The 22176-nt window shown below is 47.2% G+C and overlaps 1 protein-coding gene across 1 annotated transcript in view; it reads right to left on the bottom strand.

The window, feature by feature from the left end:
- iqgap3 (IQ motif containing GTPase activating protein 3) overlaps positions 1–22176 on the bottom strand; it is a 136424-nt gene that overhangs the window by 24433 nt on the left and 89815 nt on the right. The window contains exons 24-30 of the mRNA XM_052045848.1: positions 21410–21562; positions 19881–20044; positions 14491–14715; positions 9408–9548; positions 7330–7414; positions 5924–6156; positions 380–512 (exon numbers count right to left, since the gene is read on the bottom strand). Coding sequence (XP_051901808.1) covers positions 380–512; positions 5924–6156; positions 7330–7414; positions 9408–9548; positions 14491–14715; positions 19881–20044; positions 21410–21562 — 1134 coding nt within the window. The remainder of the gene's footprint in view (positions 1–379; positions 513–5923; positions 6157–7329; positions 7415–9407; positions 9549–14490; positions 14716–19880; positions 20045–21409; positions 21563–22176) is intronic.

The following is a 22176-nucleotide window of genomic DNA, read 5'->3' as shown; positions in this document are numbered from 1 at the left end:
AAGGTAAGGACAGGAAAACAGCATATCAAAAGGGTCAGGACACCCAGTTTAAAGCTTGCTGACCCCCCCACCACACCCCCCCCAACTTCTTTGAGGGTGGGGGAGTGGGTCGTATCAATGTTGATCTTTGCTTGCACCTTGGGAAATAAAGTAGTTTAATAATTTGTACACGTTTCCACCTCACTAAGTGTTGCTCAATCCACCAATGAGGCAAATCCAGGAGAACTGGAAACAACGGAGATTGAGAGGGAGGTCCTGTTGTCACACCCCGGGTCCAAACAATATAATTAGAAGCTGGGCAGTGGGGGCACATACTGAAACACAAGGCCTTCCCAAAACAGGAGATGACTATTCACCCCCTCTAGTCTGCCCTCCTTACCTTGTGAGTGTTGATCAGCTCCCCAACAGTTATGTAGATGACTGGCTTGTTGAGGCTGACCATTTCTGAATACTCATCCACATTAAACCTCTCCTCGGGTTCTGGGACACTGCAGGCTGCACGGAAAAATTCCCTGGAAATTTAAAAAAAAAAGCACGCCCACATCAGAAAACGATTAACCACGATAAATCCTCTCACTCCTGCCGCTGCCAAGGATGAGGTATGGGACCACTCTCGATATCAAAGCTGGAGGTGGAAGGGACCACGGCAGGAGAGGTCAAGGCAGTGGGGGGGGGGGGGGGGGGGGATGGTGGTGGTGGGCAGATGGGTGTCAAGGCAGAAGCACAGAACAAGTCTGCTGCAAGGACTAGATGCTGTTCAGCTCGGCATGAACTGCCTACCGCACCGTTAAAACTTATGTCTACACCTTTGAGGTAATGCTACCCTCCACTCACTGCCCAAGTACAGGATGAATGGTCGAGTGTCTGCGGAACAATGAGAACGGTTCCTCAACGGTGCTGGGAAGAGATCCACCAGATAACGAGATTTTTTGTTGATACTTCTTGCTCCAACGGTGTTGACCCTGGAGGGTTCCTCCCTCCTGCCCTCACCACACTTTGGCACCCCACCTTGTGCCCATTCTCCACACGTGATCCATGCAACCCAGGACTTACTTCAGCAGCATAATCTAGCTTGATGCTGCCCTCACTGACAGTCCCACAACGCGCAGCTTCCACCAATTTTAGATTTGCAGAGTCCCAGATTTATTGAGCATGGAAACAAACCCTTCGGGTCAACGCCCATGCTGACAAAGATGCCCACGCTTGGTCCACATCTCTAAACCTCACAACATTTAAGCAGTGCTTAAAAGAGCACTTGAAAAAACATGAGATAGGAGGCTATGGGCAGCGTGCTGGAAAATGGGATTAGTACAGAAAGGTCTTTGAGGGCCGGCATGGTATCAGTGGTCAAAGGGCCTGTTTCACTGCTAAATGAGGGTTGCTTCCTTGTTGTTTTGGTCATTGTGCAAAACAAAAAAACAGGCACCCCGTCACATCTTAACTGGGTGATCACTCTGCCCAGCTAGCTCTACAGATTTGTTCAGTTGCAGATATGGGTGGAGGAGTGGCAGATGGAGTTTAATCTGAGCAAGTGTGAGGTGCTGCATGTTGGGAGATCCAACATAAAGGGAGAGTAAACAGTTAACAGCAACCTTAACAGTGTTGATGTACAGAGGGATCTTGGGTCCAGGTCCATAGCTCCTTGAAAGTGGCTGCACAGGTTGATTTGGTGGTGGGGGTGGTGCGGTAAAGAAGGCGAATGGCACACCTGCCCTCATTAGTCAAGGCACTGAGTTCAAGAGTCAGGAAGTTATGTTACAGCTTTATAAAACGCTGGTTAGGCCACATTTAGAGTATTGCGTTCAATTCTGGTCGCCCCCGTTACAGGAAGGATGTAGAGACTTTGGAGAGGGTGCAGAGCCCGTTTACCAGGATGCTCCCTGGTTTGGAGGACATGTACTATGAGGAAAGGTTGGACAAGCTGGGCTGTTTTCTCTGGAGCGGCAAAGGCCGAGGGGAGATTTGACAGATGTTTATAAAATTATACAAAGTATAGACAGAGCCAGTTTCTCCTCCCCAGGATTGAAATGTCTAGTACTAGAGGGCATGTATCTAAGGTGTGGGGGAAAGTACAAAGGAGATGTGTGGGACAAGTATTCCCCCCCAACACAGAGAATGGTGGATGCCTGGAATGCACTGCCAGGGGTGGTGGTGGAGGCAGATAGCATGGGAGTGTTTCTCTTAGACAGGTACATGAATATGGAGAGAAGGGAAGGATATGGTCAATGTGCAGGGAAGTGGGATTAGATTCGGAGTCATTGGTTTAATTAGTTCGGCACAATATTGTGGGCTGAAGGGCCTGTCCTGTTCCGTGTTGTGTACATGTAACCCAGTTTCTTCTGCCCATACACATTCTATCATTGAATAACACTCGGGGGCACAAACCCAGTCTAGTATCTCTCACCCTAACCCGGGAAGATGAAAACTAACTGGAACCCAATCAGCTCAGCACAACGCACTCTGATCAAGCTGAGACCTTCTGGCACTGAGTGACTCAGTTGATGCACCTTTGTCTAATAGTTAACACAAGCCTTGCTGATCTGCAGCATGTGAGAGGCTGTGACTAAGAGGTGCTGAATCTCCTTTCCAACAGTCTGTTCCAGCAGCAGCTTCCTGCTGTGCACCAGAGAAAGACCAGACTTCCCTCTCCAAGCAGCACAACCAGAATCAAAGGATCAGACGCTGAAGTGGGTAGCAGCCTTCCCTTTTGCTTCGCAGAAGCAGGTCACACAAACCAGTAAACAGAAGGGTAACAGAACATCACTGACGCCTACAAGTATTTTGCTTTTAACCATTTCCAGACAGAAAGGTTTTTTAAAATTATATATCAAGAAGATATTCTACATCTTCTAAACAAAAAAAAAGCACAAAGATACCCTGATGGTTTATTGAGCAAAGACATCATTGAGGGGAGTTGGGAGTGGGTGGCAGGGGATTTGGTGGCGGGGGGGGGGAGGGAAGCAGAGGGCATTAGGCCAGGAGTAACGTCCAAGTACTTTTTTACGCTGCAAGCTGATTTCAAAAAGCCTCAAGCCACATTATTAATTTTACAACTTTATGAACCTCTTTGATATACTTCTTATAATCTGTCAATAAAATACACACAGACTTCCATCATTAGCAGTTTTTAAAGTTCAAGGCGATCCCAGTTTGGTTACATGGCACATCGGGAACACCGATAAATTATATCAAGCAGTCAGTCTAACGACGCTACTGCCTTTCACCTGCTGCTAACCCCACACTGCCCTCCTGCACTTCTCTCCAGGTATGTCCTAGAGAAATACAGCATGGAAACAGGCCCTTCAGCCCATCGTAACCGTTCATACCGATCCTCTCCCCACATTCCCACCAACTCCCCTATCGCCCACTCTCCTCCCCAAATTCTACTCTCTGCAGACAAATTATGTATCTGCCCACCAAACCATCAGAATATCTTCAGGTTTTCTTTTACAAACGTAAAATAGCTTCTTGATAAAAAGAAACCTCTGCTTGAAATAGTTATAAACAGGAGACTTGTGGACACAAGCAAGATTCAGTCACCCTAACTCTTCACTCCACCCCCTGCTCGCTGTTAACCCAAGTGGCATGTTGAGAGGTTATTTGAGCTCTTCTCTGGACTGGTGCCTGTCCCCTCTCTGGGGATAGATGACAGGGACCTTACCTGCAATTTGATGGGTCTCAATCCTAGCCCACACACCCTCCTTGCCCAAGATAGGTGACGTGCCTGCCCTTGAACCAGACTGTCTCAGTTAATGTGTAGTCAGATGGCAGACTGAGAGAGAGTGTCACTAAAACAGAATCATCTGGTCATTATCACACTGACGTCTTGTGTTAGCTATGGAAAATTAGCTGCTGTGTTTCCTATGTTACAACCAGTGACCGATGCTGCAAAAGTACTCGACTGGGCTGCAAGTTGCCTAGACACAGTGGCGCGGTTAGCAGAGCTGCTGCCTCAAAGGGCCCAGTGATCCAAGTTCAATCCTGAACTCCGGCGGCTGTAGATGTGGAGTTTGCACATTCTCTGTGACTGCTTGGAACACCCCCCCCCCCCACAAGTGTTTTCCTCCCACATCCCAAAAGTGTGCGGGTTGTAAGGTTAAATGGCCGCTGTAAATTGCCCCTCGTGTGTAGAACCTGGTGGGAGCTGATGAGAATTGGATGGGATAGTATCAATGGGTGCTTGGTGGTCAGCGTAGACTTGGTGAGCTGAAGGGCCTATATCAGTGCTGTAAGACTTTGACAGTTTACCAAGCCAAAAGGTGCTACACAAGTGCAAGTTGCTGTTGAGTAGTCAGTTTGCATTATCGATACCAGAGGCCACAGCCTCCTGTACTGCCAACTGTTCCCAGGGCAACAATGGCCAACACGAGAGAACATAATCTTAAGGTGATTGGAGGAAGATATAAGGGGGATGTCAGGGGTAAGTTGTTTTTTTTCTTTTACACAGAGGGTGGTGGGTGCGTGGAACGCACTGCCAGCAGAGGTTGTGGGGGCAGATACATTAGGGACATTTAAGAGACTCTTAGATAGACACATGAATGATAGAAAAATAGAGGGCCATGTGGGAGGGAAGGGTGAAACAGATCTTAGGGCAGAATAAAATGTCAGCACAACATTGTGGGCCGAAGGGCCTGTACTGTACTGTAATGTGCTATGTTCTATGACATAGTCCAGGTGTAGTGTGGTGCTGATGGTGGTGCACATCCACCACTAGACTCGTGTGCCAATCTCATCCTGGAGATTGGCACATGACAAAGAGGAAATAAAATTCATCTCCTGATTTCAGAAGGAAAGGTGTAACTGAAGGAGATTAAGACCAAGTAAAGCAATAAAACAGCACTCTATTGTACCTGGAAAATGGGAAAGGGGTGGGTGGTGCGGGGGGAGCAGAAGGGGTTTCATTAGAGATCTAATACAGTGTAGGTACCACAGCACAAAGCTGATGACTGTCACTGATTGTCACTTGCTCAGCTGGTGTGGAGAAGAGAAAATGTGGAGTTCAATAGAAAACTGGACACGTACTTACAAGGAAGAAAACAGATGGTCTGCAGCCCAAAAAAATGAACTGCTGAGACATCTCAGTGGATCAAGATGCACCTGTGGAGGCAGGAAGGATGTGTCGACGTTTCAGGACTGGAGGGGAAAAGATGGTCAGTGTATGCAAGTATGGGGGAGGCCTGGGAGGTGAGAGGTAGAATCAGATCAGGAGGGCAAGGATGGGCAGATGGAGCCAGGGGAAGTTGGCCTGGAAAAGGTGGACATAGGTAGAGAGAACCTGGGAGTGGGAAAGGAACACAGGGGGTGTCTGGGTTACTTGAAGTTGGAGAATTCAACGTCCGTACCATTGGGTTGTAAGCTACCCAAGTTGAATACGAGGTGATGTGCTTGTAGTTCACCCTAGGCCTCACTGTGGCAGTGGAAAAGGTCAAGTACTGACAGGTCCGTGTGGGAATGGGAAGGGAAGTTGCAACCAGAAGCTTAAGGTGGTTGTTGGGGACAGAGTGCAGCTGCTCCTCAAAACAGTCACCTAGTCTATGCTTGGTCTCACCGGTGTAGATGTGGGAGGGGGAGGGAGGGAGAGAGGGAGGGAGACAAGTTGGATTTTCAAAGAGCCAGCTCAGACACAAATGGCCAAATAACCCTTCCTGTGCTGCAGGGTTTTGTTCAGGCACTGGGGGCCAAAGCCAGGAGTCAGCAGCTTTAGGCTATGCTGTTCCCGCTCTTGGCACATTGAGAGCCGTGCCCTGCACCCGTGCTATCTACCCCCAAGCCGGGAGGGGGAATGGGACGGCAGAGTGGGAACTTTACTCTTACCAACCTGGGCTGACTTGATCCAAACACTGAACACCACAAGGTGGGGAGAATCAACACTGAGATGGTAAGCTAGGAGAAAATATATTTTGCAGAAGAGGGAAGTTGAGACCTGAATCTCTGCTGGGACTGGAACAAGTAGTCATTCATGGTGCGGAGCTGAGCGTTCTCTCCCTCCAACATCTTACTGGAGGCGGCGAGCTGGAGCAGCTTTGCGATGGATCCCAGGTTACGACGGTGGTCTGTGTGGAGCCCACCTCCCACTGTGACGTCGATGATATCAAACCCATCTGGTGCCACGATGGCAGGGTTCATGTAGCGATAGTACAGCAGGTTCCCAACCACCTGCAACAACAGAAGAGGCAGTTAGCAGCCAAGATGGAACGGAATTTGCTTGCAAAAATCCTGGACTGCCATTATGGGGAAAGGTGGCGCTAACCCTCCACAGGTCACTCAACCAGTGGTATCACAACCAAGACCAAGCCTCTCCTTATTAGAAGTCCACACACAGACAAACCGGTCAGAGGTTGCCTGGTGCTATTAGACCCCATTACCAAAGGATGAGGCCAACTGTATCACTTTCTCCATTGGCACCAAGAGTTTTTAGCTCCCCGAAAGTGGCCACACAGGTTGATAGTGGGTAAAGGTGGTGTGTGGCCTGCTTGCCTTTATTAGTCAAGGCACTGAGTGCACGTTGCACCTTTATAAAACTCTGGTTAGGCCACATCTGGAGTATTGCATTCAGTTCTGGTCACCCTGTTACAGGAAGGATGTGGAGGCTTTGGAGAGGGTGCAGAAGAGGTTTACCAGGATGCTGCCTGGATTACAGGGCATGTGCTACAAGGAGAGGTTGGACAAACTTGGGTTGTTTTCTCTGGAGCGGCGGAGGCTGAAGGAAGACCCGAGGGAAGTTTATAAGATTATGAGAGGCGCAGATAGAGTAGACAGCCGGTATCTTTCTCCCAGGATCGAAATTTCTAATACTAGAGGGCATGCACTTAAGGTCAAAGGGGAAAGTTGAAAGGGGATGTGCGGGGAAAGTTTTTTTTATATACAGAGTGGTGGGTGCCTGGAATGTATTGCCAGGAGTGGTGGTGGAGGCAGGTACGATAGAGGGGTTTAAGAGCCTCTTAAACAGGCACATGAATATGCAGAATGGGGGTGGGGGGGATGATGTTGGAGGTGGAGAATATGAATCTCATGCAGACAGAAGGAATTAGATATCATTAGTTTAATTAGTTCAGCACAACATTGTGGGCCGAAAGGACCTGCCCTGTGCGGAACTGTTGTGTGTTCTACGAATGGCGTTTCCCCCCTAAACCAAGGCAAACTATTTAGTTCCCTACCATTCAAGACGCTTCAAACCAACCCTTCCCACAATGGACATCAAGGTTTCCCACTCCAAGGCTTGGCCTTCTGTCTTGGAACTAGCCACTAGTGGCTGCTAGAGTGCACCACAAAGCAATGGGGAATGTGACCCGTGACAGAGACTCTCTACTCCCACTGTGGAAATCTTACCTTGAGCAATTCGTCTTCCGTGGCATCTGGGAACTTCTCCCTCAGTGAGCTCTTCAACACTTTTGCGGTGTATCTCATTCCATACCTCATTCCAAGTGACGGGAAGATAAGGATTAGACAAATTCATCAGCATACAGCACAGCACCAGGCCAGAGCCAGCTCCTTCACCCACCTAGTCAGTACCTTCCACCTCATAGCCCTGGATTTTTTGTTTTCTTTTTTAAGTCTTTATCCAACTCCCTTTTGAAAGTTAGTATTGATCTGCTCCCTCAGAGTCAGAGTAATACAATATGGAACCAGACCCTTTGCTAACATCCATGCCAATCAAGATGCCCATCCAAGTTAGCCCCATATCCCTCTAAATCTGTCCAAATGTCTTTTAAGTGTTGTTATTCTCCCTGCCTCACCCACTTCCTCTGGCAGCTCGTTCCATATACTCACCACCCTCTGCATAGAGAAGTTGCCCCTCAGGTCCATCTTAAATATTTCCCCACTCGCCTTAAACCTGTGCCCTCTAGTTTTAGACTCCCCGACCCTGGGAGAAAGGCTGTGACCATCCACCTTATCTATGTCCCTCATGATTTTATAAACCTCCACAAGGTTACCAATACCCCAAGGAATGAAGTCCTAGCCTGTCCGACCTCTCCCTATAACTCAGGCTCTCAAGTCCTGTAACTTTCTCATAAATTATCTTTTCATGCTTTTGCTCAATGATGTCTTTCCCATAACAGGGTAACCAGAAGTGTACACTATATTCCAGATGCAGCCTCACCAACGTCTTGTACAAGTGCAATAGAACGTCCCAACTCCTGTACTCAGTGCCCTGAATGAACGCCAGCACGCCAAACGCCTTCTTCACCACCCTGTCCACCCATGATGCCTCCTCCCTTTCAGCGAGTATGTTGCAGATAACAACGCTGCAAGACCCAGTCCTCATCTCCTCTTCTTTCTTTGCCAATATAGGGCATGAGGTACAGACCGCTCCATTTCCCTCCTTATCCAGCAAATGTTGATTCCTTACTGGGGGTGGCCTTCCCAGTGTGGTGGCCTGCGATTGGTATCACTGCTTGGTTGGACGTTATTCAGTCAGACGGGGAGTTCCTCAACCAACCCACAAGAATACAAGTAGGCCATTCTGTCCCTCAAGCCTACTCTGCCATTCAGTATCATCACTGATCCTGAACTTTAAGTCCACCTTCCTGCCAATCCCATGTTTCCCTTAATGCTGAAAAATCTGGCAATCTCAGCCTCGAATAGATTCATCAATCTAGCACTCACAGTCACCTGGAGTAAATTCCAGAGACTCACCGCCATCTGACTGATGAAATTCATCCTCCTCTCCATCCTAAATGGCCGACCGTTTTCCCCACAACTCTAACCATGGGCACCAGTCATCTTTAGCTCACTTGAGGTCAGAAACCACAGGCAGATCAGAGGAACTTTCGCCAGTGTCCCAGCAAAAATACACCCCTCAACTCTCACTGCTTTATCTAATTGTTATATCATGGCTGCCTTGCCTGGAATACTTCTTGAATTATAATACCATTCAAAAATACTTCATAGGCTCTGGCACACAGTTAACGGCAGAAGAACTCAATGACGTCAGGCATGGTTCAACTCCAAACCAGCTTTATGGGTTCAAAGCCTGCTCTAGAAACTTGGCGTGAACCAGACTTAATCTCCTGTGGCAGTACTGAGGGAATAGTGCATTGTCTGAGGTACCTTCTCTTGAAGTGTTAAACTGCTCCCCATCAGTTCTTTTAGGTGAACATTGAAAAATCCCACTCCACTACTGGCTAACGCAGTTTAACGATGATTATCTAATCATTTATCAGTCTGCTGTTAGCTAAAGCTCACAGTGTGTGGATTGGGGGCTGCATTTCCCTCATTACACTTCAAAAAAAATACTTTATCGCTGAACGTTCTGAAGTTGCAAAAGGTGCGACGTTGATGCAAATTCTTTTTTGGGGAGGTTCGGAGCTAGTCTCAGCAGTGAGGAAGTACTAAACCCTGACCATCAACATCCAGGTCATGAGGCAGAGGGGATTCTAACTGAGGAAACATTACTGAGCACTTACGGTATCTTGTCCACAGAGGAAATGATGGCATTGAGGAATTTGTCGGTGGCAGCCCGCAGATTGCGGATGGATATGTCAAGTCTTCGCTGGACTTCCTGGTGGGTCAGGGCTTGGTCCGCCGTCACCTCATACGGCAATTTACTGCAGGGAAAGAAAGTGCTGCAATAACTCCCTTCCACTCGGCTCACGCTCACAGAATTGACCTGATTTGTATTGCTAGCAACTTTAGAGATGACAAAAGCCTTGGAGTTAAGGCACCGTAGTGTAGTGGTTAGCATAACGCTGTACAGTACCAGCGACCCGAGTTCAAATCCAGCCACTGTCTGTAAGGGGTTTGATGTTCTCCCCATGTCTGCGTGGGTTTCCTCCGGGTGCTCTGGTTTCCTCCCACATTCCAAAGACGTACGGGTTAGGAAGTTGTGGGCATGCTGTGTTGGCGCCAGAAGTGTGGCGACACTTGAGGGCTGCCCCCAGAACACTCTACGCAAAAAGATGCATTTCACTGTGTATTTCGATGTACATGTGACTAATAAAGATATCTTATATCCAAGGAGGAGGAGTAGAGATGTACTTTTGTGCCAATATATCTAAAAGATTTAAGTCATATGTGCAACTGAAGGCAGGCAAGAGAGGCCGTCGCTCTGGGCATGCTTGCATTGTACAAGATCCATGGGAGGCTATTTAGCAATCTCACACCACTTTTGGTTAGAGAGGTTGGGGTTCAGACTATCACAGTATCCAACTGTTTTCTATCACCACGCCTCTCCCTTCATCCTACAATCCATCCCCTCTGCCACCACCCCATCACATCGCCTGTTGACTACAGCTCAAAGCGGAGACACAGGAGACCGCAGATCCTGCAATCTGGAACAAAAAACAAACTGCTGGAGGAACTCAGCGGGTCAGGCAGCATCTGTGGGGGGAGATGGGACAGTCGACATTTCGAGTCAAGACCCTTCATCGTCATCAGATCAAAGTGATCAGCTGACAAGCAACTGCAAGGTTGATGGGTGATTATTTTCAACATACAAAAGCATCCCAAAACACTTCAGAGGGGAGTTGGCAAGAACAGAGCACTGCCAGCAAGGGAGGTGACCGAAGACTTCAGGTTTTTAACATACAAAAGAGGAAAAAAGGACAGGCCCTAAGGCCCCTTGAACCTGTCCGCTACTGAGTAAAAAACCATGGCCGTTTCTGCACCATCACAGCCCTCGATTCCTTTAGTGTTGAAAAACCTGTTGATCTCAGTCTGGAATACGTGCAGTGACTGTGCATCCACAGATCTCAACATCAGGATTTTCAGGATTCGTAACTCACCAAGTGAAGGAACTTCTGAGTTCCAAAAGACAGGATCCCTGGTAGAATTACACAGCACAGCAACTGGCCTGTGCCAACCAGGGTGCCTATCTGAGCCAGTCCCATTTGCCCGAGTTTGGCCCATATCCCTCCAAATCTTTCCTATTCATGCACCTGTCTAAAGGTTTTTGTTTAAAAACATTGTAATTGTACCTGCCTCTACCACTACCTTCTGTGTGGAAAAACTTGCCCCCCCCCCCATGTCCCCTTTAAAATTCTCCCCTCTCCCAATAAACCTATGCCCTCTAGTTTTAGACTCTCTTATCCTGGGAAAAAGATTGGGACCACCCACCTTATCTATGCACCTCATGATTTTATACAAGGTCACCCTCAGCCTCCTACGCTCCAGGGAAAATCCCAAGGTCTGGGGGGGGTTTAGAGTGCCCAGTTAGAGGAAGCATCATCTCAGCATCCATCCAGCGGAGCCCCTTCAACATCTTGTGTTCCAATGAAATCTCCTTTGTTTTGATAGAAAGCATCCAGTGAATATAGGCCTGATGTATGCAACTCTTTCTGCATACACCTCTTTCTGCATACACGACCTCCTCATCCCTGGAATTTACCCAATAAATCTACGGAGCACAAACTCCAAGGCAATAAGGTACTTCGTTATGTGCAACTGTGCTTAAGGTGTGGTGTCACTTGGTACAACTGCAGCAATCACAACCCCTTGCTCTTGTACTTCAGCCAGCTTGCGAGGGCACAGTAGGAAGGAGAACCAGAAAGATGGAGGTGTCTTCAGCTCTGGGATCAGGATCTGGGACGAAGGAGCAAGGCAGCCCAAGGAAAACAGTCACCGATAGTCCTGACAGGGTCATACAGCATGGAAACAGGCCCTTCGGCCCATGACAGCCAAGGTGTCCATTCAATCTAACACAGACATTGGCCGATCCTCTCTGATAAAGGAGGACAGAATATTTCCAGTTAAAGAGAAATTGTGCTTAACCACTGGGCGAAAGGACGAACCGCATACTCTCACACACAAAAACATGCCAGCATCTCTACTTTCTCAAAAGGTGAGAGGGGTTCGGCTCATTACTGAACACTAACAAATTTCTACTGACGTACTGTTGAAAGTGTCCTGACTGGTTGCATCACGGTCTGGTATGGCAATTCAAATGTGGAGGAACGCAAGAAGCTGCAGAGAATAGTGGACACAGCCCAATACGTCACGGGCACATCTCTCCCCACCATTGGTAGCATCTACAGGAGGCGCTGCCTCAAGAAAGCATTATTCATCAAAGATCCCTACCATCCGGACCATGCCATCTTCTCACAGCTACCATCAGGCAGGAGATACAGAAGCCTTAAGTCCCACACCGCCAGGTTCAATCAGAATTAGGTTTATCATTGAAATATGTTGTGAAATTTGTTGTTTTGCAGCAGCAGTACAGTGCCAGATGTAAAGACATAAAAATTACCGTAAGTTACAAAAAAGAGGAATAACAAGGTATAGTTTTCATGAACCACTCAGATCTGATGGCAGAAGGGGAAGAAGCTGTTCCTGAAACATCGAGTGTGGGTCTTCAGGCTCCTGTACCTCCTCCCCGATGGTAGTAACGAGAAGAGGGCATGTCCCAGGTGGTGAGGGTCCTTAATGATGGATGCTGCCTTCTTGAGGCACCGCCTCTTAATGTCCTCGATGGCGGGGAGGGTTGTGTCTGTGATGGAGCTGGCTGAGTCTACAACCCTCTGAGGCCTCTTTCAATCCTGCACATTGGAGCCTGCATACTAGGCAGTGATGCAACCAGTCAGAATGCTCTCCACCGTACATCTGTAGAAATTTGTGAGAGCCTTTGGCGACATACCAAATCTCCTCAAACTCCTGATGAAGTAGAGCCGCTAGCATGCCATCTTCGTGCTTGCATCAATGTTGATGAACAGCTACTTCCCTTCAACCATTCGGTTCTTGAACCAACCCTAATCACTACCGTTTAGCAACACTATGACCACTTTGATCACTTTGCACTGAAACAGACTTTGTTCTAATCGTGTTCTTTCTTGTAGAAATTGTTTAAACTATGCTTTATTTGTGAATGCTACTTATATGATGTTCTGTGCCTGTGATGCTGCTGCAAGTAAGATTTTCATTGCACCTGTGTACACATGGACTTGTGCAGAGGACAATGAAGGACTTTGACACAAAAAGTCTCTCCAAACCTCAAGCTGAAAACCAGAGCTATCGTCTGTGGAGTGAACCTGGTGCAGTGCGACGGGAAGGTGCGTGGACAGATGTCCCCAATATTTTGCTGCTTACCAGCACTGTCAGAACACGGGGGCAATATCCCACCTAGTGCCAGCCTAGAGGACAAAAGCCACGTGAGCCGAGCACCACAGGGTAGCCGAACCCTGTGAGTTTGAGTCAGAGGAAGGCAAGAACAATGCACAGAAGGCACTGAAGTCATTGCTTGGTATTCTTTCTGAAAAATCAGTGCAGATCTAAACAAAATGTCACTGAAGGATTTAAAACAAAAATCGACTACATTACAATCAGGAGCTGTGAATGAAGTAGGTACAGAGTTCAAAATAACAGGGAAGAGCTACATTTGATGATAAGGTTAGCTAGATTTAAAACTAGACAGGTCATCAATCCTGAACACACCCCCCCCCCCCCCCCCATTTCTAATTCTAGCTTCTTTCTAAATCAATCGCCAAGAATAAGCTTAACCTAAAGGTTTGTTATGATAAGAGAGATTTGGCTCGCGTCAGAAGACATGGGCACCAGTTGGGCCTCCTTCCATCCTCCACCTGGTCCCTGTGCCCACCCCACCAACCCTGGGACTGAACTGAACAAGATTGGAGCGGCCACACACCAACACAGTGGGGAATACTCGGCCACTGACACGAGATTAAACATTCCACAATGGATGCAATAGCTTTAGTGATTTTCTGTCAGGTGTAGTCTCTGTAGGAGCTGTAATTGATAGCAGCAAGTAACTGTGGTGAGGGTCAGAAATATCACGTTGCTGCAGTGTCTCCCACAGCACCAACTAACACAATAATCAATAGATCTTGTTTTCAAAGTTCATGTGGGTAATTTTACCATCATTCTACGTTTTCCAATTTTCTCCGCTGAGCCCGCTGCACATACCAAATACTCCTGTGCAGGGGGTCAGGGGAGAAAGCAGGACAAGTTCTGAACAAGCAACTCAGCCAAACCCAAACTGGTCCTTGTCTTTTTTTGAGGGTGGGGGAAATTTGGCATCAATGAACAAAACCAGGAGCAAGAGCCATGGGTGATAGAGGGTTGTAGACTCAGTCAGCTCCATCACGGGCACAACCTTCCCCACCATCGAAGACATCTTCAAGAGACTGTCTTAAGCTGGCAGCATCCATCGCTAAGGACCTTCACCACCTGGGACATGCCGTCTTCTCGTTACCACTATCGGGGAGGAGGTACAGGAGCCTGAAGACCCACACTCAATGATTCAGGAACAGCTTCTTCCCCTCCGCCATCAGATTTCTCAACGGTCCACGAACACTACCCCATTATTCCTTTTATTTTTGCATTTTTGTTTTGTAATTTATGGATTTTTGTGTCTTCGCAAAACAACAAATTTCACGTCATATGTCAGTGATCCTGATGGGTGATTTAATGTTGTCATTAAGCCAAGGGAGCAGACCCCTGCACTGACCCTGCCAAGGCAGAAGGAAGGTGCTAAGGTGCCTAAAGATGAAGAGGCCAACTATGCAGAAAAGGGCCAAAGGTGTGTAATGGTTGTCCTACCTTCTCTGCCCACTCTGACTCTCCATCTGGTTTACCCAGCTCTTGTATATATCGACAGGGTCGGTTTTGATGCTCAGGGTTTTATCCTGCAGAATCTCTTTGATGACCGGCCCCAGGATCTCCCGCAGGGCGTTCTGCCCACGGATGTTCCGGTAAAAGCTCACCACCAGCTTGGTCACTGTGGGGTTTCCAGTGACAATCTCTCGGACCTTGTCAACCTTGGACCTGTGAAGTAAGAGAAGGAAAAGAGAGTTGTACCACACAGAGTCAAAAACTGGAAGAGGTCATCCCTTACCTGCCTCAAATCCCTCCACCTAAAGAAAGAGACTTACATCTCCGTAGCACCGTTCATACTGTGGGCAGGACGCCCCCAAGTACCTCAAGCACAGTTGCCATAATGTAGGAACTGCTATGGACCGTAAGCTCTTACAATCAGCAACATAACAATAGCCCAATGTCAAAACAGAAAATGGTGGGAGTACTGAGGTTGAAGAACGAGGCAGATATTGCTCAATTGCCAAGAATCTTAGCATTTTCTAATTTTATTTCAGGTTTCCAGCATCTGCAGTATTTTGCTTTTCTAATAACGAGCGTTGGTTTCAGTGATAGTGGTTATGGAGTCAGAGCTCCAACCAGTCCATGCAGATCATGTTGTCCACCCAGCTAGTCCCAATTTCCTGCCTCCATGTCCCTATCCAAGTGCTTCTTAAATGACACTATTGTACCTGCCTCAACCACTTCCTCTGGCAGCTTGTTCCATATACCCACCACCCTCTGTGTGGAAAAAAGTTGCCCTTCACGTCCCTTTTAAATCTTTCCCCTCCAACACTAAACCTATGTCCTCTAGTTTTGGGCTCCCCTACCCTAGGGAAAAGACTCTTACCATCCACCTTATTTATGCCAATACCTGAAGACATCCGTTTAAAGTGAGGAGGAGGAAAGTTCAGGGGAGATGTCAAAGGTAGGTTTTACCCCCACACAGAGAGTGGTGGATACCTGGAATGCACTGCTGGGGATGGTGGTATTAGATACAATAGGGACATTTAAAAGACTTGGATAGTCACATGGATGTGAGGAAAATGGAGGGTTATGGTCTGTGTAGGAGGGAAGGGTTCGATCGATCACGGGAGTAGGTTTATGTAGGTTGACACAACATAGTGGGCCAAAGGGTGTATGCCTCTCATAATCTTAAACACTTCTATAAGGTCACCCTTCATTCTCCTGTGTTCCAAGGAATAAAGACCTAGCCTGGTCAACCTCTCCCTATAACTCAGGCCCTCGAGTCCCAGCAACATCCTCGTAAATCTTTTCTGCACTCTTTCCAGTTTAACTATGTCTTTCTTATAACAGGCCTAGGGATAAATACTGGCCAAGAGCAGTGCTGATCTTCCATCAGTTCCATGAGATCAAGAGTCCAAACAAATACTTTTGAAAGTGAGGAAGAGAAGTAGGCGACAGAACTGGCCTTCACTTTCCATCAGAAGTCAGCACCTCTGACGGTGTAGGGCTTTTTCAGAACTGCTCTGGGTGCATCAGTCTGGATTACTTTGCTCAAGGCTCTAGAATCCCATGATCTCAGACTCAGAGATGAGAGTGAGCGAGCCACAACAGTCACACAAGATAGTAAACCAGGGCAGGACTTGCACAGTAAATGACAGGGCCCTGGGGCATGTTGTACACCTAGGGGTACAAGTACATACTTCTCTGAAAGTGGTGACACAGGTAGACAGGGTGGTGAAGGCAACGTTTGGCACACTGGCCTTCATTGGACAGGGCTCTGAGTACAGGAGTTGGGTCATGTTACAGCTGTATTGGACCGCACCTGGAATACTGTGTTGTTCTGGTTGCTGTACCATAGGCAAGATGTGATTCAGCTAGAGGGGGTGCAGAAGAGATTCACAAGGATGTCACCTGGACTGGAGGGCTTGAATTATAAGGAGAGACTGCGACTGCTTTCCCTGGAGTGGAGGGGGCTGAGGGGTGACCTTAGGAGGTTTATAAAATCATGAGGTGCATAGATAAGGTAGACGGTCAAGGTCTTTATCTCCCCCAGAGTAGGGGAGTCTAAAACTGGAAGGCATAGGCTTAAGGTGAGAGGGGAAAGATTTAAAAGGGGAGCTGAGGGGCAAGCTTTCACACAGAGGGTGGTGGGGATATGGAACAAGCTGCCAGAGGAAGTGGTAGTGGCGGGTATAATTGCAACATTTAAAAAGGTATTTGGACAGGTTCATTGATACGAAGGGTTTAGAGAGCGACGGGACTACCTCAGGTAGCATGGTCAGCATGGCCGAAGGGCCTGTTTCCATGTGTATAACTCGAGGACTATGATTCTAAAGACAGATGAAAAGTGGGATTCAAGAAAACTGCAGGCCCTGGAAATGTGCACGGAGAAACAATAATGCTGAAAACACTCAGCAGGTCGCACGTAATGTAAAAGGTAGCTGGGAATGCAAGGGTTAACGACTGGCAATGTAAGGGTTAATGGTATGCTTCTCATTGTCAAGTGGCTCTCCAGAGTACAGAATGATCTCAGGCATGGTGTGATATTAGTTTTGTCTAGCTTTAATGCCAGGTGTAAGTGGGAAAGTAGTTTTTTTAGACATATCTTGTTATGCTAACAACTTTGTGTTAACAATTGCCTGTGCAAGTGTAACTTCCCACCTAGCTTTCCCACGAAAATGGGTATAAAGATGCTGTAACTGGTCTTCTTTGAGGATCAGTACAGGGCTAGGGTTACACTGTTTACTCTTTCTCTGTATTCCCCCACTCCCGCTAGCGAAAACTAATAAAGCATTTATCGTAAGTTCTTTGGTTCTGCTGTTGTCTGATTCATTACAGAGCGCGGGCAAACTTTGACAGTAACACAAAAAACAGGATCTGATTCTCAGTGTCACATGGAATCAATCATTCTCAGATGTTCCCTTTGTTCCACCCATCCCTCCCCATCTTCCCGGCTACTGAAAAGCTGCAGGAAAAACTCCGATAATCCATTACCCAACCACTTGAAAATCTCGGTGGTTCAGCAACTGGGTCATCAGGTGATGTTTGCCACACTCCGTCGCCACAGAGCAGGGCCCCACTTCCCATGCCGCTGGGACCCCATTCCCATTGCTCCCTTTAAACTCATCTTGTTCACTGGAAATTTTTACCGCCCTGCCAGGGGTGGTGGTGGAGGCAGATACGATAGAGGTGTTTAAGAGGCTTTCAGACTGGCACATGAATGTGCAGGGAATGGAGGGATATGGACTGTGTGCAGGCAGAAGGGATTGGCGTAAATAGGCACCATTGTCTTGATTAGTTCGGCACAACATCGTGGGTTGAAGGGCCTGTTCCTGTGCTGTACTGTTCTATGTTCTAATATTAATACCATATTACATCTAATAAAAAGTGTGTTGGGGTATTAAAACTCTATCTGGATATATCACGGCTTGGTTTGGCAACTGCTGTCTGGGACCGCAAGAAACCGCAAAGAGTTGTGGATACTGCTCAGCACATCACAGAAATCAGCCTCCCCTCCATGGACTCTGTCTACACTTTCTGCTGCCTCGGTAAAGCAGCTGACATAATCAAAGACCCCACCCACCCCGGACATTCTCTCTTCTCTCCCCTCCCATCAGGCAGAACATACAAAAGCCCGAAAGCAGGTACCATCAGTCTCAAGGACAGCTTCTATCCTGCTGTTATCAGACTCTTGAACTGTCCCTTATTACGATAAGATGGACTCGACCTCACAACCTACCTCGTCATGGCCTTGCACCTTATTGTCTACCTGCACGTTCTCTGTAACTGTGACACTTTATTCTGCATTCTGTTATTGCTTTTTCCTTGTGCTGCCTTGATGAACTGATGTGATGAAATGATCTGTAATAGATGGCATGCAAAATTTCGCTGTACCTTGGTACATGTAACAATAATAAGCCAATTTAATAGCAATAATATCCAACAGCCCAGAAAATCCACCAGTGCAGCATCAGGAAGGTGTTGAGTGTTTTTACTGTAACTTGTTTTCTCTTCTTTGCCAGTTCTAAGTGCCTTGAACAAACATTAACACTTCCTCTCCTCCACAGATGCCGCTCGATGTGCTGAGTGTTTCCAGCAGTTAGTAAGTGGAAATTATGTGTTTTGCCAGTGAATAAAAGAGCTAATGTTCTCAGCTTCCTGGCTCCAACAGCACCGGCTTGCATTTTATGCAACGCATTAACGTAGTGAGATATCCTGCATCTCTTCTCAGGAGCGGAAACAGAGGTACACGAGGTGATACTTGGCCAGGTGACTCAGAGGTAATAACACGTACTCGACATCGTCCACTCTCGGCCAGCTCAGGGATCATTAAGCAACACAGCTTGCTTAAATTTTACTTGCGGGAAAAGACATACAAAGAGAAAAAAATCTTCCAGCCTTTTCGAATTTAGTTCAAATTGCACTACACTAGGCTATTTGGCAGAAAACAATTTGCATTCCCCATCTTACCCCATGTCCTTGTGTAAACACACAACCACCTTAGGGCTCTTTAAAACATAGAATCCAGGATACAACAAAGAAAACTGATGCTCTAATAAGGCATTGCTTACTACAGCACTAAACCATACAGCTCCTTAGTACAAATTGGTTGAAAAGTGTTGGTTACAAAGCCGTTGTGAACAACCCTCACAGACCAACTGTAGTGTAGCGGTTAGCATAACGCTTTACAGCGCCAGCGACCCTGGGTTCAATTCCGGCCACTGTCCGTAAGGAGTTTGTACGTTCTCCCCGTGCCTGCGTGGGTTTCCTCCGGGTGCTCCGGTTTCCTCCCACATTCCAACGATGTACAGGGTAGGAAGTTGTGGGCATGCTATGTTGACGCCGGAAGCATGGCGACACTTGCGGGCTGCTCCCAGAACCCTCTACGCAAAAGATGCATCTCACTGTGTTTCGATGTACATGTGACTAATAAAGATACCTTATCAATCATAGCACAGCAACAGGCCCTTCGGCCCATCGAGACAATGCTGACCCTCAACCACCCATTTACACTGACCCAATTTTATTTTCCCCACATTCCCATCAATTCCCCTCACATTCTACCCCCCACCCATACACTGAAAGCAATTAACCTACCAACCTGCATGCCTCTGTGATTGGAGGGGGAGGAAACCAGAGAACCCGGAGGAGACCCAGGCAGTCGTGGGGAGAACATGCAAACTCCATATGCACAGCATCAGAGGTCAGGATCCCTGAAGCAGTGAAGCAACAGCTCTGCCAATGTCAGATCAAGGAAGGACCAAAACCACTGTGCAATAACTTTGTAGTGAAATAGTGGGCAGTTGGACATTGATAACTGACAGGGGTGGAGTGAACTTTGACAAGACAGCGAGGAGGAAAATGGCCCTTGCCCCATCACAAGCACATACCTAATCTCCTCTCGAAGAGCCGTGGTGAACAGACGCAGGAGCAGGTAGCCCTCCCTCTCATTGGATGCATAGTTGTAGAGCGAGAAGATCACAGACTCCATGAACTTGGTCGATCTGTTCTGAGGCATCTGGAAGATCAGCTTGGCCAGGTAGACTGGTTTCGTCTGGCAAGACAAATGGAAGCAGACCGTAAGTGATTAGGATTCAACACATCAGCCAACCCGAGCAATCGCATAATACCCATCCCAACTTGTGCTGCTCCCTCATGTTTAACCCTCTGATTGAATATTACATAATTCAGTCTACACTTTTATTCTCACTAATTACCTATTGAAGGGTCCAGGTCTTTCGAAGGGTCTAGCAAAACAGCTGAGAGATGTCCCCACCACTGAGGACATCTTCAAGAGGCTGTGCCTCAAGGTGGCATCTATCACTAAGGTCCCTCACCACCCGGGACATGCCCTCTTCTCGTTACTACCATCGGGGAGGAGGTACAGGAGCCTGAAGACCCATACTCAATGTTTCAGGAACAGCTACTTCCCCTCCACCATCAGATTTCTGAACGGTCCATGAACACTGCCTCATTATTCCTTTTTTTTGGGACTATTTATTTTTGTAACTTATAGGTTTTTATGTCTTGCACTGTACTGCTGCTGCAAAACAACAAATTTCATGTCATATGTCAATGATAATAAACCTGATTCTGATAGAGAAATCAGGTGGGAGTGGGAAGTGAAATGTCACCAGGAGGGGTGGTGTCATGATGCACACAGAAAGGTTCAACAAATACTTCTGAGGGAACTAAAAAGGCTGAAAGAGCGGTCACCTGAGGAGGATTTCAGATCGTGTTATATGGCTTTGTGGAGATGCCAGAGGAAAGAGCGTTGGTAACAAAAAGCATACAGTAACTGAAAACTCAACCCCTCGAACCTTTTATTTTTCAATTAGAGCATGGCCAATCTGTGCCTTAAATCCACTCACGTCCCAGTCCATAACCCTCAATATCCTACTCAACAGAAATCATTTGATTGGCCTCTCCTCACCCCAACAACCGTTCAGGGCAATGATTTCCAACACCCAGGTAGTGCTGATTGGCCTGGTTCTAATTTTAAAGTGATGTCCCCACCTGGCTTTGTGTCTCCCTGTCCATCAACCTCCATGTCAGATTAAAGAGTTCCTTTCTATCCAATTATTCAATCGTCTTAAAATACCTCAATTAGGTCTCTACCTCCTGCTCCTTAAACTTCCATACAACCCGTCTTCATAATTTAACTCCAGCTTCCTGATGAATCCATACCACAAAGGTGCTTGATGGGGTGCAATGCCCAGATGGGGTTTAACTAAGCCTCTGTACAACTTCCATTCATCTGAAGTCCAACCCACTTGAGATACACGAATGACTGACCGATTCACCCTGAGCAACTACTGTGACGATGTCACAGGACTCACCTGTTCTGCCCTCAGTCCCAAATACTGGAGGGAAAACCGACAGACAACAGAGGACAACATCATGGCTATTTGAACATTACCTGCAGGAGGTAGAAGAGATGTTGGTAGGCCTCCAGTTTCTCCCGCTTTTCTCTGCTGAGGGCCTTTAACCCCTTCTGCTTGTCAATCACCATCAGGTCCGACAGCTGCTCCTTGTTCTTCTTGGTCAGTTTCTTGCAGTGGGAAACAACTTCCTACAAATCAAGATCAAAGCCCACCATATTTTTACCTTGAGATACAGAACAGGACCCGATGAAGGGTTCTGAGCTTGCTTTGTGAAATCCCTCGTCATGAAATCTCACGTCATGGGGCGAGTAAAGAAATACAATAATCACAGAGCAACGACATTTCTGTCCAGGATTTTATCATCAAATTAACTCCTATATTTCCAGCATCAGACATGTGTACACTACCTTTAACATAGCAAAATATTTCGAGGGGCTTCGTAGGAGCATTAACAACATTAAGATAAGATTTCTTTATTAGTCACATGTACATCGAAACACACAGTGAGAGGCATCTTTTGCATAGAGTGTTCTGGGGGCAGCCCGCGAGTGTCACCACACTTCTGGCGCCAACATAGCACGCCCACAACTTCCTAACCCGTACGTCTTTGGAACGTGGGAGGAAACCAGAGCACCCGGAGGAAACGCACGCAGACACGGGGAGAACGTACAAACTCCTTACAGATAGCAGTTTTTGACACGTAGCCACATGAGATAAAAGTGCAAGTGACCAATAGTTGGACCACAGGTAGATTTTAAAAGAACTGTTTTAGAGGAAGGTGATCTTGGGATAGGAAATCATT

This window comes from Pristis pectinata, chromosome 40 (genome assembly GCF_009764475.1).
Source record: "Pristis pectinata isolate sPriPec2 chromosome 40, sPriPec2.1.pri, whole genome shotgun sequence".
Lineage (NCBI taxonomy): Eukaryota > Metazoa > Chordata > Chondrichthyes > Rhinopristiformes > Pristidae > Pristis > Pristis pectinata.
The sequence above is the reverse complement of the archived record's forward strand: the minus strand, read 5'-3'. Positions and strand labels throughout refer to the sequence as shown.